Source organism: Hippoglossus hippoglossus, chromosome 14 (assembly GCF_009819705.1).
Source record: "Hippoglossus hippoglossus isolate fHipHip1 chromosome 14, fHipHip1.pri, whole genome shotgun sequence".
NCBI lineage: Eukaryota > Metazoa > Chordata > Actinopteri > Pleuronectiformes > Pleuronectidae > Hippoglossus > Hippoglossus hippoglossus.
The window spans coordinates 6913855-6939940 of record NC_047164.1 but is presented as its reverse complement, the minus strand read 5'-3'; the positions used below and the strand labels follow the sequence as shown (position 1 = coordinate 6939940).

The window sequence follows — 26086 nt, the reverse complement described above, 5'->3', positions numbered from 1 at the left end:
GTGCATATATAAATCTAAATGGTGAGAGAGGCCATGCATTACAGATATGAATCAAAATCTCTTGCTTTTGAGTGGGATCAGATGTTAGGTCACTGAGTTCTTTTTTTATTTAAGTCTGAGAGAGAGAGAGAGAGAGAGAGAGAGAGAGATGCAGAATCAGAGGAGAAAATTTAGTGAAAGTTAAATGAATAAAGCATCATCCAAACCCAGCACAGGCATAAACTTGCTCCTCCATCTACATTCCTCACCTGCAATAACCGTCATGTCACTTGCTCTCAAATTTGTGAGCAGGAGGGGTAAAAAAAACATCTAACGCAAGACTTTGCATGTTTCTTCTCGTCTTATGAAAACGCTAGAGAAACGCAGAATATCGCAGCTGATAGAGGAAACTATCTCATCCTCTACATTGTATTCAGCATCCAGTGGAACAGGCCAAAGCCTCGGCTGCGACAATTTCATGAACACCGGGATGTTCTGTTTACTCCCCGGGAAACACGGCGCACGTGACAGGAAGTTGAGGGAAGTTAACCACGGAATACAAAGCCTGACGAGTTTGGTAGGGGAGACACAGACAAAAACAATAACACTACAGTGACTTCAAGACTTGTTATGACTTCTATGAGATTTATGAAAGATATATATTTTTTGGAGGAGAAATGGCTCCATATGTCCAACTGAGTAAAACCAGAAGGAAGTGGGAGCACTGGCAAAGCTTTAGTGAGTGGGCTCTTGCCAAAAAAGCATACCATGATGAAACAGAAGATTGATATTCTGCTTCTCAAAGTCATTCCTGGTGTTGTGAAAACGTCTGTGGGAGAGGTCAAATACTGAAAAGTCCTCAATGAGAAAAACTTGAATGAAAAAACATCCGTCATATATTTTTAAAACGACACAATTTCTTTATCAGAGCTAAAATGGCTCAAATATGCACAAATATTTCTTCTCTAGCTCTGAATGGACACGCGAGACGATCCATCTTGATGACATCCATTATCTATTTCTCAAGCGAATAAGGGAGATCTTGACATTTACCTAAATAACATGGATCCAAGCTACGTTCACAAACCAGCAGAATCTTCAGAAGAATCTGTGGCTGTGCCGTCTGGATAAATGATATCACATGTCTCTACTATAGGGTCTATTTCATGCATGATGTATTTTGATGTGAGCTAACAGCATGGCAGATGAGAAGCTGGAGCTAAAACAGAACTCGACTAGAGTGGTCCGACGACGCATGAGCAGATATTTCTCAAAGCAAAACCTTCTGTGAACTTTGTTGGGCTGCAATTCTGGAGGTCAAACAAGAAATCTGTTCAACTATCTTAAAAGAAAACATCACATAACTGGTAATGAATCAAAAGATGTGATATATTATAAAAGCAGTAACTGATGGAAAGAGGCCACTGAGGGAGTCTTATTTTAAGGTGGACAACGAAGGGTTTAAGAGACGGCTGTACATCTGTCAGTGTCCTTAATGCAACACTGTGTTTTAAATGAGTCAAACATTTCAAATGTTAGAGAGAAAGTTGTATTAAAAAGAAGAAAGTTATGTTAAAAAAAGGTTGTAATATAATTTTGGGGAAGACCGCCACTACTAGATGAGTTCACACATCCAGGCAAGAAAAGAAAATGACAGGGGAATTCATGAGAAGCTCAAAAGCCACAATGTCGAGTCCATTCATGTTCCATCTCAGCACATCTGGAGAACAAATTCAAGCTTCATGTAAAATAAAATACATCAGTGGATTGATAAATTCCTACTTCTATTCTAATCAAGTCAAATTCAGGCTATAACTTTCTCCATTTCTCCGTCTCTACCTTGTTCCAGCTTCCGAAGCAGCTGCTGACGCGCGATGATGCGTGAGAGGCGCAGGGCAGAGCGCCGGCGGGGGGTGTCGCCCAGCCTCAGGTAGTAGTCCTGACAGACAGGTGTCATGGCCTCCAGACAAGTTCTCTCATTGGTGCTGTCGTCGTCACCCTCGCAGTCATGACTCTTACTGTCCTTGGCACTTTGATCCACACTGTCTCCACTTTCCATTCTCCTGCAGTTTGCAGCACCAGTGTCAGCACTCTGCACAGAGCCCCCCCCACTGTCAGCGATGGTTGCACTCGTAGGGCGTTTCATTTCTCCAGTATCCACAGCACCGATGACGTTTTCATCCTTCGGAGTTGCTGCTGTGTTTGCACCATCCTCACTGTCCAGATTGGAATTTTCTGCCCCTTCATCCCCTGCAGCACTCGCCTGGTCTGCAGCTCCACAGTGAGCAGCCGCACTGTCCACATCTACTGCAGCGTCCACATCGTCCATGCTGCTGTCCACAGCCTCCGGAACACGACAATATAATCCTCGCTGAGCTACAAGCCTTCCTCCCGCTCGCCCTGATGAGTTTTTGTGCGAACACTCCTTGTGAATTCCTGCCTCCGACATGCCCTCACTGGAAGTCAACTCCCCACCCGCCCGCCTGCCTCCTCCCTGCAGCTCATCCGAGTCAAGAACAAACACACAGGCTTCATCACACCAGCTGATTCAGATGACCCACCTTGTTCTTCTCTCACACACACAGACACACACACAAGTACATGCTCAGACTCCTCAGCTGAGATTGGAAGGAGACTCCCAAACTCTTGTTTCCACAAAGTTTTGGTCACATGATGATAAACATCCAATTAGAGAAATGTTTAGGGAACAGTGCTTCCTGACACTCTGCCTCTGCCAAGGAAACAATTATGGTACAAGCCGAGGTCCTATGAGCGTGCATGTGTGTTTGTGCATGTGTGCGTGTGTTTGTATGGTGTTTGTGCATGTGTGCATGTGTGCGTGTGTGCGTGTGTGTGCGTGCGTGTATGGTCAGTGGAGAGAACCACTATCCCAGCAGCCTAATGTGAAAAGGGAAAGGGCAGAACAATGGAGAATGTGTGGGTGTGAGACCGTGCAGAGGAATGTGTGTAGGACCAACGCTACTGTTGCTAATGCTGAGTGGGACTGTAATGCTATTGAGAAATGTTCTCTAAATCCACACCATCAAACCACATGACATTTATCATAACCATATTCTGTGTGCGCCGCTCGCTCTCGCTCCTTGCTCGGGCCTCAGACACCAACCACATGTAAAATCTGCCGTATAGCAGCTGCAGTAAGAAACGCTAATGTCTGAAATGTGTGACTGAATGCTGCCATACAGTCACCGAGTTAGCAGATAAACGTATGGAATGCAGCGAGAGGAGGAGGAGGAGGAGGAGGAGGAGGAGGCAGGTTCATACTTTGACCCAGTTCGGCAGAATAGTGATCCGCCAGGACGAGAGGATATAGGGGGGTGATTTTTAATTCATTTTAAGGGGAAGGGAAGGGTTAGGAGGTATAAGAAGGGGATGTGGGGAGGGGGGGAGGCTCACGTGAAAAGTAGGTCAAAGCAAAGTCAGTTTTAGGTCAGCAGTCTCCCACACACACACCTGATCTCACAGTGGAGGGATTACCCAGAGGCGTTTCAGTCTGCTGGTGGTACAGTGTCAGAGAGGTGTGAGGGAACCAGCTGAAATGAGCCTCAAAAAACAGTCGTGCTCAGTCAAACCCACTCAGAGACGGTCGGACGTATTAAATCTGTCGTTTGATTTGATTTGATTAGACTGCCCTCTTGAGGCAAGCTCAGAAAAAAAAGAAATCAGCCTAGATAGACTGACTAAATAAATAATAAAATTTAAAAAATTATGTAAAAACGCTGCGCGGCGCTCAGGGGAAATATGACCAAGCATGCAGAGCACAGTAAAGTGATAGTGAGCTGAATAGATGTGTGTAAACGCACTGGGCTGTGGTGAGCACTCAGTAATAATAACTCAGTCTCAGTTACAGTGGGACGAGACTGGAACTAAACAGGAAAACTGACGAGTATAGACTGGAGAACTAAACAGATATAAGTTTATTCCCAATACAGCAGATTTCGATTATTGAAACCAACCATGAAAATATGAGCAGTAGTAGAGTAGAGTTGCAGATTTCATTATTCCGAACTCTGCGTATTTTCAATCCCCAGGGTCCTGACTGTCAAAGCCCAGTGACCTTTAACCTTTACTCTATAGCCGAGTATCTCAGGCTAGACTTGGGAAAGACTAAATTTGACATTAATCATAAAACTGAATTATCAAAATGATTTTCTTAAAGCAAACTAGGTATTTTCTACGTCATAAAACCGCTTCAAATTAATTTTGAGGGTATACAAACTAAAAATGGGGAGATGGCATGTCTGTTGCACCTTGTAACTCTGGTGTCCCGTCCTGAAACGTTATGACGGCATTCGTCACAAACCAACAACCAGAGCCGGAGCGAGCAGCTATTAGAGACGAGCTCGCCATTCTCAGTGCGGACGTCAGGGCAGAGAAAGAAACTGAAGAGGATGTTGTCGAAGAAAACAAAGAAGACTCGCTTGTCTATTGTCAGACGCCAGGTAAACCCATTTCCACAGAGGTAAAGCAAATTAGCCAAACAATTCGATGTGATTTGATAAACATCTCGCTCGGACATCAGGCTCAGACCGCGACTCGTACTCACGACAGCAAGCGACACATCCCGCCTGTAGGGGGAGCCAGAGTAAAGTCGAGAGCTCGAATTGAGTCGCTTTCATCTGATATCAAAGACATGCAGCAGCATCTAGTTCGTTTTGAACCTGCATGAAAAGAAATAAAAAGAATTTCTCTGGGAGAAACATGAGAGGCTTTACCTTTTTGAAATGTTTGAAAGCTTGATACCACCTGGGGATTATCTCTGAAAGCACAAGAGCTCTTCTGAATTTGTCCTTAGATTCATTCAGTGCCTCCAGACATCGAGCTCTGAACATAACCAACTGTCATAAACAGGTTTTACTCACAGCCAGACGATAACTTCAGTAATGCAGCGAAACACACAAACTGACAACTATATAATGAGAACAACGATATGTTGGGAAGAGGTGATTTAAGGTAAACGCTAAAGCAACCAAGACCCACAAATCCCACGCATGAGGGGATATCCCACACACACACCGCTCCCCTCCCCCCCGCTAACCTGAAAATCCTCTGGGATTGCGACTAAATCCAGGTGCAATTGTGAAATCTCGTTCTTCTCACTTGCACACGAACACACACAGAATTGAATGGAACCATGTTAGCAATTAAATACATTTTACTACTGAGTCAGTTTCAGCACTGATCAGTTCATTTGTTTATCTGAATGTTGTAGGTATTGTTATTTTGTTGATGTGCACTGTTACATGTGACATCTATTTCACTTCTGTCTGTCTTTTTTCCCCCAGATTTCCAATCGGTGATATTTGGACTATATTTCTATGACCTATGTGATCTCAAATTCTTTCCTCGTTCAAACTTTAACTCACTGACAGCTTTTGTTTTGTAAATATCACATTCCAGTTGTCCAAAAAACAGAAGTGACACGTTAACACGTAAATCAGACAGTTTGAAATGAAATACATTTGACTCTCACGCATGAACCTCTCGATGTGATATTCCATTGCTTTGAATAATTCATAGAGTGGAAAAACTAAGAGCAAAATGAAAGCAAAAGGGTCTAAGGCCAGATGTGCACATTTTAAGGACCCCCCCTCTGATCCAGACAGATGTGAACCGTGTGCCTTCTGAGCTGATGGGTTCAGCAGTGGGGGTGAGGGTTGGTGGGGGGGTTTGGGGATGTGGCTGGAGGAGGATGAAGGGGTGAAGAGGATTACTGGGGCAGCAGGTGCTCCCCGATGCTCCATTTGACCGACAAGTTCCTCTGCTATTTGCGTGCAAAGCATCAGATTCATAAGTTAGTGGGACACACATGCGTCACGCAATCCTGAAAAATGATCTGAAACAGAGTCCAGGTTGCACTTTGCTCACCCGTGTGACTGTTTCCTGCATGGATCTGTGGTTTGGGAATGTTAGTATCTTAATTTATATAAGTGGAGTGTGAGAGTGATTCTATTAAAGCGAGGAGACAGCTGCACCTCACTGCATCTCTCTCTCCCTCCTCTCCTCCCTCTGTGACGCAAGGCTGAGAGAGAGAGAGAGAGAGAGAGAGAGAGAGAACGAACAGACGTCTCCAACTCTGCGCACCCAGTCCACGGAGCAAACTGCCTGACCCTGCAAACTTGGCGCATTGGCGCGTACATGCAGGACCATTCCACTACATGCAGATAATAAATCCATAATCCAAACTGTGTGCTTCTGGACAAAGCAATAAATTTAAACCGTGGAAAATGCAAACACACGCAGGCTGGCAGCTGACGTCCTGGCTCGACTCCGGCACTGGCTGAACATGCCTGCGCCTTTTTGGACACTAAATTTGACAATGACCTTCCCAAAATATCGGGGAGCGCGCTGCGTGCGCATGGCTCTGCAAGAACAACCCAACACAGAGGCTACATGTTTTTATATGCTTCTATTATCATTCAGCAAAGTTGCTAGAATGTAAACTGTATAATCGTTGAAGTGGTAAATCAAAACATGGGATCAATAAGAAAACAATGACCATGCGCAAAATATAAATATCCCTGTAGTCAAGACACGTTTCTGTTTTATTTTCAGACCTTATCACGGTTCACTGTGCTGCTGTGCCAGTGGTAATAACATGTGACAGACCGGTGTCAGTGTGAATTGACATTAAACAACTTTCAGTGCCTAGCTCCGGGCTCTCTGACCTGCCAGCCGCCGCTCCCGGACATTCCTCCACAGCAGATCCCAAGCCCGGGACGTGGAGTCCCGCAGCTGCTCGCTGATCGACCGCCGCAGCTGTAGCTTGGCAGACCTCCGCTGGCTTGTCATTGCGGTGCGACCGGACGCATAATCCCGGACTAACTCAAACCAGAGGTCCGTCCGTCAACGCACCAATTATGTTCCTCCTCGATGACTTAATTCCAAAACCGACCGGGGACAGGGGACACCGCGCGCTCCCTCCGCCGGGGCTGCTGCGTCCGGGCTGCCGCAATGGTTCGTCACCGCTCCACCTGGTAATGAGCTCCGTGCGCGCTGCGTCACCCCCCTGCAGCAGCAGCAGCTGATGAGGAGCTCCTGTTCTGGGGCAAACTACAGAAAAATGCTACCGAGCGAGTCGGTGCACTCGTGTCCTGGCTCCTGTCTGTGGAGCGGAGGCGCAGAAATGTTTCATCACAACTTCTGCATGTGAAGCTGGAGTTCTGACGAGGAGAGCCAGATGTGGGAGGCGGTCCCCCCCCCCACTCCCCATGTGCAAGACTCTCTCTCTCACACAAACATACACACACACACACACACTCTCTCTCTCTCTCTCTCTCTCTCTCTCTCTCTCTCTCTCTCTCTCTCTCTCTCTCTCTCTCTCTCTCTCACACACACACGTTTGTACTCCTATCTTAGTGAGGACACTCCCTTTCATACATTCCCAACCCCTTACCCTGACCATCCAAACTAAATGCCTAACCCTCACCCTAACCTAAACCTAATTCTAACCCTAAAACCAAGTCTTAACCCCCAAACAGCCCATTGAAAATGTGAGGACTGGTCAAAAATGTCCTCACTCTGTCGGGTCTATATGCATAAAATGGTCCTCAAAGATATATAAGTACAGGAACACACACACAGTGACCTCAGAGAACATTACATTGATTGATTTACATTGATTTTCTGCACTTACTGTAATCTTGCCTCCCCCTCCCCCTCACCCGAACCAAAGCTCATCTTAACTTTAACCTTAACTTAAACCCTATAACATGTCTTCACCTTAATATGTAATGTTTTACTCTATGGGGACTTTTGCCCCAATAAGGAAGAAAAGATGATGTGACTGAGTGAACAGATTCAGAACAACAGCAACATGAGTAATACCTGGACCACACACACACATACACACACACACACCTAACCCTAACCCACATTCCATAGTCCCTTACCCTAACCATCACAACTAAATGCCTAATCCTAACCTTAACCTATATTTCTAACCCTTAAACCGCTCATTGAAAGTGATGACTGGTCAAACTGTCCCCACTCCGCAAGTTCTAGTCTAAAAACGGTCCTCACTAAGATATCTGTGCAAGTACACACAAAACACACATCTTCTCCAAGACCCAAACCCACCCACCCACCCAGACAAGGATCTCTTTCAATCCCCTGACACACACACACCAATAACACACACAGTCATGCCACACACTCACAACATGCAACTGAGTCGTGTTGCCAGGAAAAGCTTTTCCTTCACATCTCCACTCAGCAGCTGTACACAATGTACCAACACACATGTTGGACATTATCTAGCTACCGGGTTAATAACTGTGAGTATTTTCCCTATTGTTTGCCCATATTTTCAATTGATAAATATTTAAAATATTTAAAATACCCACTGCAGGTTAACAAATCTGATGTCACAAGCTAATATTTCTGCAATTTACAATGAGCGAATCCTCAAATCTAAGGATCTGGATGCGGTGATCATTTGAACATGTCTAGGTTGCAAAAGGAAATAGAAAAACACAACAAAATCCTTCAGAATCCATTAGTGTTTTAGTGGGTTTCAGTATCCATCACAACCTGTGTCTGAATATGTGAGTGCAGCTTGATATATGCACCGGTCTGCCTAACTACCTAAAGTGAAAGTGCATAAACTGGTGTCATCCCGGGAATGCCAGGCCGAGTGATCGGACCAGCCAGGACACTCTTCAGCTGCCGTCTGCCTGACACCGTCGGATGTCCTGTTTGTGGTGTTGAGTTCCAGGTCAGCAGGGATCCATGAGCAGAGACCTGATTCGACATTTCAGCCTGTTGAGACGCGTTTGACATCCCGAGCCGTCAGCAGAATGCAGCCGAGGTTATCTGGACACTGAATGACACTTCTACTCGCTGGCGTATACCTGACAGTCATAGATGGAGCCATTTAAACTATTGGGGATGAACAAGATTTGTTCTTCATAGACAATGTGACAACGGCAGTCAGGCTGACTCCCCATCAAATTATACAGCAAACATGCTGAAGGGAGAATGTAATGGAGTCTGGAGGTCATGGCCCAACTTCTCCTGCCTGCTCTGCAGTGACCTGGTGTCCAATAACAGAGTGGCTGTGGAGGGAACCAGTGATGTATGTATATTCCTGCATCGCACTGCAGAGACAAGGAGGAGATCCATGGCTGGCACTGGCAGTCGGCCATAATGAGAGGAAAAGAATGTACAATGAAAAGTTGAGGAGGAGGAATCAAGGAAAGAAGGAGGTGATGGGAGGCTACAAGACGAATGAAACGTCAGACATCCAGAGTGGGATCAGAAGAAAGAGAAAGAAACCTTGTTCAATGACGGAATGTGGAATAAAATGACTGTGTAATGTATTAATGAAGTTAGTTTTAGTAAACGATTGATGTGCTTCTGTTAAAAACGCTTGATGCAGAATAGTAGAGAGATTTCCTGCCTTTTTCTATTTAATAAAGATTTAGCTTTGAATTCATGTTTGATATATATAGAGTATGTTTCTAATAATGTTATGCTGCTACGTCTTGGAGCATTAGCGATGGAAGCAAAAAGTAAGTGAATGCATGTGCATCCAGTTTGCATATAGTACACATGCTATATAGTGAACTCTCTGTGCAAATGCAGTCATGTGTAGTCCACAGGATTAAGGGATGAACATTATCACAGCTAACTAAAAGCACAACTGTGTTATAATCAGAAGATTAGGAACCACTGACATTTTCTCTGAAATCCTACATTTACTGCTGATATCGAGTTCTCAGGGAGATTTATTGAGGAGAGTCGATACACGACTGCAAGGAGCCCAGAAAACATTTGCTCCGTCATCGTTTTAAGCTGCAAAGTAAAAATGTAGAATCTTGAGTTGAGTCGACCACTGAGGAACAAGCGCTCTCCCTGATTGGTCCTTTTCTATGTTTCTGTTTTCATGAGAGAACTGTTTGTTAAGGGAAAGGTCTGTGGGTAATGTGTGACACCAACACTGTGCAGCCCAACACAACCTTTAACTAGAATGGCACTCAGTACAAACCGCTCTTACACAGGATTGTCGAGTGCAGGAAAAATCCTCAAACAAATTCTACCAATCACAGGTTTTTTAATAACCTTTACCAACTACAGACATAAAATGAAAATGGACGACATGCAGCTCCCTAAAAGTAACGCCAAATCATCTCAATTGCCCCCTGGTGGCTGGCAGCAGTATTGGTAATAAGCCCTGCCTCCTCCTCCATGTTAGTGGATGGGACATGGACCAAACAGAAAGTATAAGTACAAGTTTTCTGTCACTTTAGGTAGTTCTTATCACACTGATGTTTGTCCAAGTATTCACTCTTTCCAGTAAGTTTGGTTTTTAACTAGTTATTTGATGTTATAAAATCTGGGTGACACATCATGATTGACACCTGAGACTGTCCCACGATTGGTCAAGTGCATGTATCGGGGGGGGGGGGGGCGTCAACTCAGAATCTGGCTCCATATGACGTCATTGGCGCAAGATGGCAGCTTTCATATACAGACAAGAGTAGAAATGTTGTCTGTTTGTAATTACCGCCTATGGCACTAGCATTTGCAGGCAGTGAGAGATACAGTGTGTGTGTGTGTGTGTGTGTGTGTGTGTGTGTGTGTGTGTGTGTGTGTGTGTGTGTGTGTGTGTGTTTAAGGGGAGACAGTGGATCGAGTTTGAGAAACAGAACAAGTGTGGAGGAAAGAGGTCACAGGTCAGACATTAAACACTTTGTTGAAAACATTCTAAACCTCCAGTGCAGTGGCTTTGATCTATTTCTCCTCTGTGATGTTACAGGCGTTGATATGTGGAGGTCGAGCTGGTCCTTGAGGTCAACCTCTACTCTGGGCAGAGAGAGAGAGAGAGACACACCACAGGATCACTGTCTCGCCATCAGCAGCCAATCAAAACACCAACCCAACACATTCCAAGGCTCAAACAGCCAATCAGAGCAGCACAATGGACTTGTTCTGGACGGACTCGGGATCTGATTTTCAAGAACAAATACACAGCGGAGCACGGGCGTCTCCACGGGGAAGAGCGATTACATTTTTACAGTGGTTACAAAAATGGACAGGGCCGGTTTGGAGAGGACTACTGTTTTCTATGGGAGACTGAAGAGGAGATGGTGGAGCCAGAGGAGGAGGTCAGGTTTCTGCCCCTTCTTCTTGTCTCCAACGCCAGGTCATCTGAGGTGAGGGAATTGTGTCACACCAGCAGACAGCTGTGTCACAATTCAGAGCCGACTCCCGTGGAGGCTGCATTTGAAGACTCACTGTGTCAACTACAGCGCAACTACACTGTCTCATGTCGCAGGCTCCTTCAAATGTGGCCGACAAATGCGTCCTCCCATCCCCGAGAGCCCAACCTATCCCAGGATTCATTGCGCTTCGGCGACTAACCAATCATTAAAGAACACATGTTAAAAAACCCAGGGGCATTAAAACTATCCAGTCTTGTCCAACTGCAGAGCTGTTGATGGGTGACAGCAGACCTGAGGGGACAAGCCTCTGTAGATCGTCTCATTCCGACTTGGACTTCGTGGGCCGCGTAGACTGTGTCGTCCAAAAGAGGCGGCACCTGAATTGAGACGCAACCAATGATGCTTGAAACCTTTTCTCAGATTTTTAGCTGACGTCACAAAGACTCCTGCAATAATTTTCAATTCCCAAGATCTGAACATCATCACATCACTCCTACTCGCTCTACTCTTGTATTTATAATAATATTTTCTAGACATTTGTAGTTGAGGATCACATTTAAAACATTTTGTTCTCTGCTTTGACCAAAACAATTATCTTTTCCAGTATTCTCCCAGGTTTTCTGTCACTGAGATTCTCCTGCATTGTGATAATATTACTGTAAAAAGTCACTATAGCTGCATGTGCATGCAAAGTCTGGATTTTGGATTTGAGACTAATTAATGATTTAATACATCACATGATCCCCCTCTCCTCCCTTATTCTAATGTCTGCTCAGCAACCCAGTATCCTTCCCTGACTCGTCCTCCTCCTCTTCATCCCCGCCACTGTCTCCCTGGTCTCTGTCTTCTATTTTCAGCAACACTCAGTCATTCAGGCCAAGCTGCTCAGCTCTCTCGACTTTGCTGTTTGAGCTGGCAACACACACGCAGACATAACTCCCCCCCCACCTCACCGTTGTGTCACCTCAACTACAGCTCACTTAAGATCTGGAGGTGCGCTGCAATCGAAAACTCACACGAGGAATCCGGAGGGAGAATCCTCTCGATACAACACAAGAAGCATGTGTTCATCCCGTGAGAGGAAGCTGTGGGGAGCTTGTTACCTGCTGCAGTGAGAACCACCAGTCTGCTTAAAGTGGAAAACACCCAGATTAAACGAAACCCTTGAACAGATGGCACCGTGTGAGCGTGACCTAAATTCCTCGCTCATACTATCTGTTTTTGGTGAGACCCTGAGAGTATGCACACACACACACACACACACACACACACACACACACACACACACACACACACACACACACACACACACACACACACACACACACACACACACACACACACACACACACACACACACACACAATACATAATTATTGTACTATGTATAGTAATTCCATATGTTGCTCACTTCCTCAAAACGCATGCAGGATTCAGATAACAACATCTGTTTATGAGTTTACCAATGACCACGCACTTCACCTGCAGCAACCGAATATCAACTGCATGAAAACTGAAAACTTCTATTTTATAAGAAACATTAACGCCTAATAAAGTAAGTAGTAAATAAAATGTTAAAATATAAACGCAGAGAAAACCTGCCCGAGCTTTAAACATGGAAGCTTTAAGAAAACTGTTGCTGATGTTTTGCATTCAGACGTGACATTGTGAACTTGACCCTTGACTATTATACATCAGGGAGACAAAGTGATTGACAGGTGTAAGAGGTTGGCTTGCAAAAGCAAAGAAAGGGAAGGTCGGGGAAGGGAGGAGAGGAAATGATGAGGATGAGAAAAGAGCCGGTGTCTCTGGAGATCAGAAAGGAGACAACGCGAGTAAAGACGCAAAGTGAAGCCACAAAGACGTAAAGTCATTTTTGTTGAAAGCAGAAACACGTCTTATTTTCCAGTGGAGGACGGAGAAACAAATGGAAACAATTTAGATTTTCCTGCCTGACATTTGAGTTTGATCTGCGGGCTGGACTTAAACGCAGCGCGGCAGGATGAAGAAATGATACATATTTCCAACATTTTTAGGATCCATGTGCTTCTCATGTGTCATCACAAGACTAAAACGGCAACATCACAGGGAGCAGAAATTATGCACATCTGCTCGCATGGGCTTGAACCAACAGTATGAACGTCTCTGTCAATATTTCTGCGCACGCCGTCGAGGAATTTGTCTCCTGTGAGTTCCTTAAGAAAAATGGGCCGTGCAGGAGGAAAGTGGGTCAGGAGCGAATTCGGAGTGTGTGTCCGACACACTTTCCACAAACAATAACAACAACTTTCCTTGTCCAGCCTGTGGAGATAAGGCTGTTGACATTGTCCACCTCCCATTCAGGAGACTGGATCACCTACGGCAGGAGAGATGGCTATCGCTCCGACCTGCCTGAGGCCAGAGGACACAAAGCGGAGGTCTCAGCCTAAAGAGCAAAAGAGGGGAGATGATACAGATGGGAAATACAGGAAGGCAGGGCCGGGATATGGAAAGCAAACACAGCCTGAGGTATAAAGTAAATGAGGGAACGATAGTCCTCACATTTGGGGGTTGAAGAGCTGAGTGCAGGCTGCAGACTGTGGTATGGAAGGAGGAAGACCTGGGGCAGGACTGGGAGGGGGGGGGGACAATAGCTAATGGACAAGGAGGAAACTCCACAGGTCATGGGAGCGCAGATCACATGCCGATAGGAGGTCCTGCTGCTGAGTGTCTTGTTTTAAAGGCACTTAGGAGCCATATACATATAGTGAGGTTTGTAGCTGTTAAAACAATCATTTTTAAATCCTTCCTCCTTCCCCAAGCCTTTTCTCTGTGCTGGTAAAAGGTTGCAGGACCACACACAAACACACACACGTACACACTCCGGCATGTGTCGCCATGCACACGCAAATACACAAGTAGCAGCGGCGCATGTGCACGCTGCTCAAACGCTGCCACACATGACGGTATTTCTGTAACAAACAAACGATCATGAAATGCTCTCTTATACTGATGAAGTGAACATGGCCGCTATTATCACAAACATAATGAGTGTATAATTACAGGGGAACATTAAGACTGGAGAGTAATGATTGTGACAAAGTGGAACAGCCCTCACTAGCTACACTTTACTTCACTAGATATTCTGCTACTGCTGAATCAGTGCATGTTAACCCTGTGGGTACATGGTCGTCCTCTTTTATGTGAGGCTACTTGGTCCCATGTGACAGTCCGAGTCTGAGCCACAGCCGTACATGAGGAGGTAGAGCTGGTTGTCTAACGAGACAGTCGGGGGTTCGATTCCCCAGCTCCTCCACGTGCCCCCAAGACACTGAACCCCTAGATTTCTCCTGACGGCTGCTCTGGCAGTGTGTGAATGATGAGTGATAGAATAGAGTAGAATAATAAAAGCTCTGCGTAAAGAGGCATTTTATGAATATGCATGTGAATGTGATTTGTAAAAGAGTCTGATATTTGCTCAAGGATTTGGTGGAAACAAAACGAGGGGAATTTAATTTGCATGCACACCATTAAACATTTGTAGTAATCCCTCCCTGCACAGGAAAATGTGACAACAATTATATTCAGGAGGCAAATTTTCATGAACAAGAGGAATGATGACAGCAGGAATCATCAAATTTAAGGGCATCTGACATATGGGCACCAGACTTTTATAATGCATACAGAAAAAACAGTCCTTTAAAATCTTTACAAAAGTCTGTGCTCATGTTTCTTCAGCAAATAGCTTGAAAGAATCGAGTCTAACGCAGAACACATTTTAACAGTTTCAACAGTAAATGTGTGTTTAATTGTGGTTGTTTTCATTTGTATTCTTTTTTTACGTAAAGAAAAATAAGTATCTTGCAGACTGGAATGCAGCAAACAGTCGCCGTAAAACAAATCAAGGTGGAAAACAGACACAGAAAATAGACACAGAAAAAAAACTGTGCAAGGTCGAGTTACAGTTGGAACAGACAGAGGAGACAACAGAGGAGAGAGAGGAAAAAGGAACAGGGAGAGGTGAAGGAAGAAAGAGAGGGAGAGACTGGGACTGAGGCCAAATCCACTTCCAGACTTGTTAAAGCACCGATGCACACTTCTGCAATATTTACCACACACACACACACACACACACACACACACACACACACACACACACACACACACACACACACACACACACACACACACACACACACACACACACACACACACACACACACACACACACACACGGTAACACTAATGAGTCACCGTCATTAAGTTATACAGATTTATTGCCTGTTAATTGCTGAGCCGACTGCTTTTCTGTCTGAGGTATCTTAATCATAACACGCAGTGGCAGTAGTAAATAAAAAAATCTCTCACACGCACACATACATACACACACAAGCACACGCACGCAAACACACACACTGTAGCATTGGACAATTTTTGCACAAATCAAAAGAAAACGTCAAGGACATAACAGCTGAAACGAGCGGAAATATTTGTGTTAAATGTCGGCAGGACGCTGCTTCTATAGAAATGTGTGTCAGAAGTTGGGTGCAGCCACAGATCAGCTGAATCCCTCCAGTCAGACATATTAAAAACATATTACCGGCATGCAAGGGACACGCTAAAAGGATTGGCGGGCCATAGGTCAAGATTACCCGCAGCCTCCCAAGCCCTTTCCAATAACATGTAAATTCTGATGGATTATATGTTATTTTATAATCCGGGAGTTCCGTGGAAATGTCGGGAATGTCTGTCGTGTGTGTTTGGTTCAGGCCAAGGTCATATGTAGCTTAGCAGCCGCTCTGAAATAGCAGCACACATCTAAAATATCCTTGAGTGGTCATGTTTACCAGCAGTAGTAGTGTGTGGTGTGCTCCTCCTTGTCTGGAGGAGGCTTGTCTGAAGACACGTGGATTATGGAATAAACAGCTGGAATCAAACTGTACTGTATTTATATGCTGGATTCAAAAGGTCAATAATGAAATGCAGCTAAATTTCAGCTACAAAGAAAATGTGTATATGTGGAATAAACATGAATGGAGTTTTATTCACACAGAAAATAAACTATAAATAAACTCATAGTCACAATGAGAGACACATGAATCTTGCAGTTAATCTGGTCTGTTGTATCTTTGCTGGTGTGGTAAGAGGAAACATTTGTCCTTTGTCACTGCTGGACAATACTAGGACTTTATATGAGGAATAATACAGACCTAATTATGTTTTTTTATGTCAGTCCTTTTTTTTTTTATGTGCAATACAAGGAAGTGACTTCAAAGATTAAGAGATGGTTGAAATGCAAATAAATTTGAGATCAAGTAAAGCGCTTAAGCATCCAAACTAAATTACGGTCATGTGACCGAAACATTTTTTTTTAATTTCATCTTTGAAGGGATTTTCCTCAGCAGCTTGAGGGCAGATGTATTTCAAACCAAACACTGTCTTGGTATGTTTTCCCTTTCACCCACACACACACAGATGCATTCAATAAAAAAAAAAACATGTGGCGTGTTTGATTAGAAACATTCAGTCAGATAAGAATGAGACACCCCCGAGCAGAAAACAGGTATGAACTCCAGTTGTTGTGGGAGGAATTCCCTGTTTATCTGGCAGGGAGCAGGGTGAATGTCAACTATGCGAGTTCAGATATGTGCACATCATATCTTGTCGCTTTGCAGCGGAGACACAGACCACACAGGCCGAAAAAACATGGTCTGATTAGACGGGATTTCTGTCAAACAGCCAAAGTGTTTCCTCGTATCAGAGAAGAAAATAAACACGCTCAAGTGAGAAAACAAACCTGAGGCACGAACGCCCAAACAATGAAACTAATCTACACTCCTCCCTCAGCGCTGTCGTGTTTGGATGAAGTGTTTCTTACACTCTCTCTCTCTCTCTCTCTCTCTCTCTCTCTCTCTCTCTCTCTCTCTCTCTCTCTCTCTCTCTCTCTCTCTCTCTCTCATCGTATGCCACTGACGGCATCACCTCTAACCTCCCAGCAGCCTCTGGGGCCTCATTACCTCCGCTGCACCTCTCCTCCACGGACAGTAATGTGACCCCCTGGTGATGGTGGCAACACCGGAGACACCTCAACTGTAACAACACACACACACACACGCAAACACACGGATGCGCAGCCTCACACACACACACATAAAGACAAAACATACCAAAATAAACAATCCCGCTGTGCAGGGAGCGCAACCCTGTCACCAAGACATCTCCCCGGGTTGCACTTAACTACAGTCGCCATGACGCCTGTGCACGTCAATCAAAAGGGACACACTATGAGGATAAGAGATATGGACCGGGGTCAGAGTTGGACTCATTAATCATCTGCTCTCGACTCTCGTATCACCGACTCTGGAAACTCGAGTCCGAGAGGCAAAAGAGAGAAAAGACGAAAAATTTGAGACCAAAGACAAAAATAACGTGAATGTTAATAGAACAGATATTATGAATTAGAAAAGCTGTTTTTGTTCTGGTGGAGGAGACAATGAGCTGTGTGTGTTATCACATGACAAATAAACTCAATCTCAACGTTTGTGTGTCTTTTTGTATAGGCTCTCTTAAATATCTGTGTTTATACACCTGAGTATGCACATGTTGTGTATGTGTACAAGCAAGGCCCTGAGTGTGTGTGTGTGTGTGTGTGTGTGTGTGTGTGTGTGTGTGTGTGTGTGTGTGTGTGTGTTATTGCAGAAAACTACTTCTGGGTGGTGGAGGTTTGATGTACAGACTAGGAATCCTGTGGGAGACATTCCCAGAAGTCCAGTTTTATCCCGAAGTGGGAATGCAAACAATCCAACACAAACGATACCGAATGAACACAACCCCCCAAATACACACACACACACACACACACACACACACACACACACACACACACACACACACACACACACACACACACAAGTGCACACTTTCTCTTCAGGGTTATCGTACCTGCTGATCCGCTGGTGATCCTTGAAGCGGCCTGAAATGAAAATAAACACAGGGTAAGAAAGAAGTATAGGAGAACCACAAGAAAAACAACTAAACAAATACTAACACTGCTCATGGACATGAAGACTCCAGCTTCGGAGAATGTAAACTCAATATTATCCAAAGACAATGAATCAGTTTCCCTGATGCACAGCAGCGCTGGGAAAATGACCCAAATTCTAAATCTGCCAACAGAAACAGATTCCCTGAGAGTTTATGCCATACGATCTTATGAAAACTAATTCTTATTTATTTGAATATTAACCGGAATTATTGTAATCAACAGGAAGTAATATAAGTGAAGAATATCTTGTTTCCTTTGATGACGGAGCAACTTGAACCATAATATATGATGAAATTAAATTAGAGGGTATTGGAGAGGATGTGTGTGTGTGTGTGTGTGTGTGTGTGTGTGTGTGTGTGTGTGTGTGTGTGTGTGTGTGTGTGTGTGTGTGTGTGTGTGTGTGTGTGTGTGTGTGTGTGAGGCCTGGTTTGGAGAGAGAAGGAGAAAAGAGGACATGACAGAAAAGTTAATTAAAATAGATCATAAATAATAGATGAAAGTACATGATGTAAAAAAAATAACAAGGGTAGAGTAAAAGAAAAGAGTTAAGATGAAACTAAGGTTTAAAAACAGTAACAGTAAAATCCAGTAGCAAAAACACACGACTTAAAACTCCAGTTGCTAGAATATTAACACAGGAAATTAAAGCTTAGACCCAAATCGTGAAGAGCACATTACAAACATACACCGACACTTAAAAAGTCCCAGAATCCACAGGAAATGACAAAGATCAAGTAACTTAATGACCCAGATTAATTTCCTAACCAGTGTATGAAACATGATCCCGACACAGCTACAGTCTCCTGAATGCCGCCGCTGTCACAGGAAAAACCCCACATCCCTTCGAAGACGCTGGGATTTAACAAATGATCCACCTGCAGTTTTGGGAAACTTGCAACATTCTCATGGGTTTTCCACAACTTGAAAGGTCGAAGTATTCCCTGTAAATTAATAATATTTAAGTTATCGTTGAAAATCCAATGAGAGCAGCGATGTTAATTTTGTTTTACAAGTCTGAAACCGCCATAGTTATTTTTCTAAATAGCAAGGAATGAAAAATAACTTACCCTCAAATATTCTCTTTCCTGAAACCACCTCATAATAAACTCACTATGGGAAGAAACCTCCGGTGTAAATGAGCTGTATTTAAAAGTATCCAACTACTTGAGCAGTGCTGACTGGTTCTGAGTGTGAAAAAACATCAGTCCAGTTTAATACGGAGGCTGCACAAACTTCGGACCTGGGAAAAGAAGAGAAAGGGAGATTTTTCTTTGACTCCTGTTTTGAGTCAGTAGAAAAACTCCCCAGTCTGTCAGTTCCTGTTACTGTATTGATTTCAGAACTGCCCGTTCTGCACGTCTCGTCTGCACATCCCACTGAAAGCCTGATGCTGGACAAACACAACCTCAATGCCGGGTGGATTATTATAAAAACACTACATCTTCCTAATCACCAGAGTAAGAAAACTGAACAACGAGACTTTCTGTGCACAGGATGGAAATATGACACAAATATATATATATTTTTAATTATGAATAACTGCAACTTATCTAAATTCGGAGCTGAGAATCAACCACATATCTTAGTGTGTGTGTGTGTCTATGTCAGTTTGGACAGCTGTACTTTATCAGTCACGGTGAGGCGAAAGTAAACCCACTCCTTAACATCAGTCTGATCCCATGGCCCCTCCTGCTCTCACTACACACACCATGCACACACACGCACACGCACACGCACACACACACACACACACCATCTCTTGTGGAGGCAGGACAATGAGCCTTGAACTGCACTGCTACAGAAGAGCTGGTTTCAGAGCTTTCAATATCATGTTTGGTCAAACTAGTGTTTTCGAGATTACTTTCAAAGTTCACTGACATGAACAAGAATTCTTAAAGGTGTTTACAGGCCAACAGATGCAAATCAAAGGCAAGTGAGCAAATTCCGTGCTGATGACGACCATGCGACGACCTTGATTCTGGATTAATTGATTCCAAGTCTCATTCTAAGATCAGTTCCAGAGTCTCTTCATTCTTGATTAAAGAGGGTTGTTGGACTTTTGAACCGCGCAGTGGTTTATTGATGGTGGTGTTCGTCATGTTCCGCGCTGCTGACACAGAGAGACGTGACCTTGCATCCAGCTGGAGGGAGAAGAGCTGCCTCATCCTTTTTCTTTCACCTCATTTACACAACAGCAGGAAACATGCAGACCGAATGGGGAAGCACACAGAGAGAGAGGGAGGAGGATGACGGAGTTAAGGGAGGTTTATTTATAGGAAACAGTCAAAAGAGAAAATGAAGAAAACGTTTACTTTCCTGTAAAGAGCTTTGGGTGTAAATGCATAAACTATGCTGAGGCAGCACAAAGATAGAAAAAGGGAAACAATACAAATTTACAAATAAAAAGCCATCCCTCCCTTTCTACTTAGGCTATGCTAACTTTTAAAAATTCTAATAATTCCATTTCATAACGATGTCATCAATGTTTCATTTATATCATATGATGACGATTGAATGGTTAATCAAGATCATGTCTTACAAGTTATTAGTTGCATGAGTTAATGCACTGCTACACTATATTTTATCTGATTTTCTGACTTCTTTTTTACTTCATCACAATGTCACTTATAATAAAACATCATGTGATGGAGAATCATTTCATGATCAATATATGCATTCGATTGTCTCTATTATTTGAGAGATAGCTTGAGCATTGTCTTAACACCCTGTTTGTTTTGGCCTTGACTGATCAGCTCCAAAAGTTAATCATCTGAATATACCCTCCAAAGTAATATTCCTACCAAGTTTGGTGAAAATCCATCTGTGCGTTTTTTAGTTATTCTGTACATACACAGACATATAGGGGGGAAAAAGACAACACCCTGCTGATTCTAAAGCAGTTTGTTTCAACACAGTCGAGTCATGGTCACGATTACACAGCACAAAACAGGTCTGAGCCTTCAGACTGTTTCAAATGCAGCTTGGTAGAAAAATCTGAACTTCGCACAGTTAAATAATCAACTTATGTCAAGATTCATATCAACCACGTGGTTGATATGAATCTCCTGTTAGAAAGTGTTGTTGTTTGGCTCCGAGCCAGCGTGAACACAGTTTATAAAGACGTAGTGAGGTCAGAGTTAGCAGCAGGGACGTCTACTTGTTTTAATGAAATCTGTAAGATGATCAAACTGAGATACGCGTTATATCCTTTTAGTGTTTTATGTTTTTAAGTGTTTTTTAGGGCAGCTGCACTTTTATTCTGTGTTATTATTCTGGGTCTTACACAACATGTCCTTGTTTGTTGTTTGTTGCACAATGTTCTGTTCCGCTGCTGCTGTAGCACTTTGGCACAATAAAAGTTTCCCCATGGGGACGATAAAGTATATTTGATTTGATTTGATTTGAAATCACAGACATTATTTCTATTTGTGAGTGTTAAACTTGATGTGATTATCTGTTGGAGAGGCCACAGTGGACAGAAGCCTCGTAGCATCTGTGATTAAACAAAGAAATCAAGTCACAAACTGATACACAACCGATTCTGAGCTGGAAACCAGTCGTTGCCATAAAGAGTCTCTGGCATGAACATTATCAGCTGGACCCAAAACAAAACACACACAGAAACACTGTCTGGCTCACCCTGGCCCGTCGAGCGTCGAGGTGCGTGGGGGACGAGAGGGACGAGCGGGTCAGGGGCCTGCTGCGAGTCAAAGGTCGTGAGCGCCGTCTCGTCAGTGGCTCACATTTGTCTGGAGACCTGCAGCTTCCCTGATCCTGACTCTGGGCTTGGCTCGCCGTCCTGGCCAGAGCAGGGGCCCCCTGGGAGGACAGAGAAGACGTACAGTCAAAAGGACGACACAGAGAAGGTGCAACATAAAACCATTATTGATCTTGGAGACAGCTCCAATCGAGAGCTTTTCTGGAGGCATGATCCTACTACGCTGGGAGATATAAAGAGTATGGATGATTTATTTTCACTCATTGTAAGAAACTGTCTCACTCTCTGTCCAGTCTTCTCTTCCGTTCACTTGTTTGCTTGTGTTATTTGCAGTTGTGTCTCAAAATGAATGATTTTATGCCCAAATTCAACACATACTGTCGTGTCTCACTGCAGCTGGTGTAACTGCGGAGTGTTTCAAGATATAAAGACGCTGTTGATGATGTGTCCCCCCTAACCTTATCTGGGACCATCCTCATCCTCATCTTCATCTTCACTCACTGAAACACTGGAAAGTCCGTGAGGGACTGTAGCACTTGAGGGCTTCCCGCTTTTCCCTCCTGTCTGTTCCCCTCCCGTCCTACACTGAGCTTATGACATGGATGTGTGTGCAAATGGGAGAGTGTGAGTGTGTGCGTGTGCGTGTGAGACTGAAAGTGAAGGAGAAATGGCATTAATGTCCACAAATGCAAAGAGAAACACAATTCCCCTTCATCGCAACACACAATGCTTGCTTGTGTAGAAAATTCCCTTTCTGACCTCGTAGAACATTTCCATCACAGAGAGGGCGCGATGCTGTCGCTATTTTCCCAACAGTGTGGTCACAGTTAGATAACAACATCAAGGACTGTGTCCGCTGCACAAAGAAGCTACAGTTCAAACCGAAAGTTGGTCAATGTCTCAACTAAACTGTACTTTCACATTCATTATTATAAATTACAGTGGTTTTTTGCGAAATGTGGGAATTCTCCTTTTTCTAATGGAAACAATAGAGATGAGGAGTCTGCAGCTATAGTCCCATCGTCTGTACTTATACATGTGTGGTGCTTTGAGCCAAATCAATGGTAACATCAGCTCAGCATATATCTCCAAGCACAGAGATGAGGCTATACAATCGATCGTATCAAGACACCTTCCTAAATGGCGCCCAGAGTACGTGAATGAAGTGGAAAGACTCAAGGAGGAGCAGGAAGCTCGTCAGGTTTGAGAGCCAGATGTAAATGTGGGCAATGTAGTAGCTTCTAACTGGTTTCTAACAGAAAACAGGCTCGGGTCAAATCAGAATGGCAAAGTGGCACCAAGTGTCTTGTGGTTTGCGATGTCACAGATATTTTCAGAAACGTATTTTGCTACGATTGAAAAAGGTGCAAAATCAATGTTACATTTTGGGTCTAAAGCTCCATCGGCCCCAATTCATTCTGGATGTGGAAGTTCTCTCTATATATGAAATTCTCTGGTACTAGACAAACATTAAGTGATCACTAAAGCTTTTAAGTCATACCAAGGGAGCTAAGAATATGCGTGACACTTTCATGGTGATCCCTCCATTATATAGTCAAATATTTCACTTAATACCACAATTGTGAATATCCTGTACCAGGGGAAACCCCAGATGAGTGTAAGGATTTACTGTCTGGGAACCGCGGCGGTTGTGAAGACGTGTCAGTCGATGCTGACAGACGTCCATCCAGCTAAAAATATCCCTAAAATCCCCAAGTCTCAAAAATAGAGTTATTGGCTGGTTTTATGAATATAATTGGCATAATTGAGCCTGTGGTTAAATGATAGTATCTGTTCGGAGTAGAGTGGCTGAGGAAAGAATGAAGAGATAATCAGATCATATTTTTTAGAGGGAACATGAATATTTCAGGGTTTTTTCTATGTTTAGCTTGTGACAGAAAGTTCAGTTATTGGACGGCACAGTGGAAGAAGAGACTGCTAAGAGAAGTTATGATAGTTCATTTGAAGTTCATTTCTTTTTTTAAATTCAACCAAATCTTAATTCTTTATCACTCTGCACCCACATCCACACATTACTGTTTTGGGCTGAGGTCATTTAATCTTAATTACCCAATAAATATTTGACATATTTGGGATAAACGGTCTCGCTGCTCCTCTTCTCCTCTGAACATTTTTATTGATTTCTCTCCTTTATTGATCATCTTATTGTGCTGCATTGTGTATTTTACCCTGAAGGGTCGCTGCACGTCGTCTGTCCTCGCTGCAAATAAAATTTACTTTAGCGTCATATAAAAATACTGGACACATAATGGGACACACTGAGCTAAACATGTCTGTTTTATGGACGTTTTTCTCCAACGTGCCAGACGGTTTGATTGAGATTAGCCTGATTAAATGCAGCTTTTTTATAAGAATTCCTAAACTTCTGTGCTGTTGGTTTAAGAGCTGTTTGAGGTTACCAGATTTACACTGGGTAAGCGTAATGAGGCAGCTGGAATGCCCTGTGAGAGGAGAACAGGGGAGCGCAGCATAGACACACATCTACAGACTGTTCCTCCTCCAGAGAATCATGTTAAATACACCTTTAAAGCAACAATGTGCGGGAATAGGCTGAGCGCTCGTTATCTGTGGTCTCTGAGGGGGGATTGGTGCAGTATCCAGATGGATGCCAGACAAATCAGAAAGTACCTGATTCATGAGGGGGAGTTAATGGCAGAAAAACAACAGGCCTGGAAACTGTCCAAACTATTATTCTTAATGAATCCACCCCATAGGAGAGACTGCCAACCTGGCAACCCATTCCCCTGAGTAGGCTCTCTGTCCACCATGTGTGTGGTACCCTGTATGACTTCATGGTTAAATGTGCTTCGGTGTGTGTGGCCACGAATAGTGTGAAGTAAAGTGTTACTGAAGACATCTGAAGGTAACAGCACTGCCTAACTTCAATTAGATTCTTATAAAGTCTTGTGAAAATGGATCTAAGTCATGTCGTCCATTTATTATTTTAATTCAAATTCAATACAAATGTTTCTGTGCCTTTAAGGTGTCCTCCGTTAAAACCCAGTGAGAGCCAACCGTCAGACGACCATTATGAACTTTCTAAACTCAAGATTGTATGTCTTAAAGAGGTGAGTACTACTTCCGCCAAGGAGGTCATGTTTTCGTGTGTTTGTTTGTTTGTGAACAGGATTGGACAAAATCTACCAGACGCAATTAGGACAAAACTTGGTGGAAGGATGTGATATGAGTCAGGAATGAAACCATTCAAGTTTGGGGGCAGATCCAGGATTTAGTTTCCTTTTCTTTAACATTTTTAGATTTAGTTTTGCAACGTTTTAACTGATTTCTCAAAAAAAAATACTTAATTGCGGGGTTAAAACAGGCACATTTAGGGAACTGATGTGTATTAGTGTGCAATTTGGTGCAGATCCAAATAAAAATCTATAGAATCTAAATGTGGTCTCATTAAGGGACTGTTGGGCCTTGACGGAGGTGTGTGCTCTACTATACACCATTCAACTTTATGATAACTTTATAAAAAAGTTCTAAATCATATTAAAATGTGCATAATTGAGTTGAATGTTTGGGATCTGAACTGAAAAGCAGATGCAGTTTTTAAAATTATATTTTCTTTTCATTCGTTATTCAAACAAATGTCCATTTTATGATGTCTTATTCAGCAAATTAAACAGAACTAACTTGAAGAAAGTATATCTGCATAAAATAACATTTTGCATCAATCTTTCTACAGTTTCTACAATTCTTCATCCAGAACTACAGATTCAGATTGTAAAAAACTCCCCATGTCAACTTTAGGATCAGTCTGTTAATTTCCTTTCACCCTTTTAGCTCCTGTCGATTTGTTTTGTTTTTTTTACATCTGGTCATCTGAGCTTTACTCACCACGGCGCTCTGCTGCTCCTGCTCAGCTTTGGTCTCATCTGGTCGGGACGAATCAGCCCTTTGGATTTCCTGGTTCTCCTCATTGAGCCGAACCAACTTGTTCATCAACAGCTCCATGGAGTCACAAGCAGCAGCCTAGAAACACGCAGGTTGAAAAGACATAAACGCAGGTAAATGTGGCTCATGGGCAAACTCTGGGGTTAACGTTCCACTGGGGCCTTTCATTTATGCTGCCCCCCCCCCCCCAACACACACACACTCCTCATCCACCTACTCCACCCATTCGTGCTTTTTCAGTACACAGTGAACCCCACATCA

General features: G+C 43.5%; 1 protein-coding gene across 6 annotated transcripts in view; it reads right to left on the bottom strand.

Moving 5' to 3' along the window:
* Positions 1–26086, bottom strand: part of LOC117774006 (stAR-related lipid transfer protein 13-like) — a 49390-nt gene that overhangs the window by 16353 nt on the left and 6951 nt on the right. For 4 of the 6 annotated variants that reach the window (XM_034605996.1, XM_034605992.1, XM_034605993.1 and 1 more), the window contains 3 exons: positions 25769–25903; positions 21826–22005; positions 18084–18114 (listed from right to left, as the gene is read on the bottom strand). In XM_034605996.1, coding sequence (XP_034461887.1) covers positions 18084–18114; positions 21826–22005; positions 25769–25903 — 346 coding nt within the window. Of the gene's footprint in view, positions 1–1818; positions 2692–6665; positions 7274–18083; positions 18115–21825; positions 22006–25768; positions 25904–26086 lie in introns of those variants that run through there. The other 2 variants (XM_034605997.1, XM_034605995.1) reach the window with 2 other exon arrangements.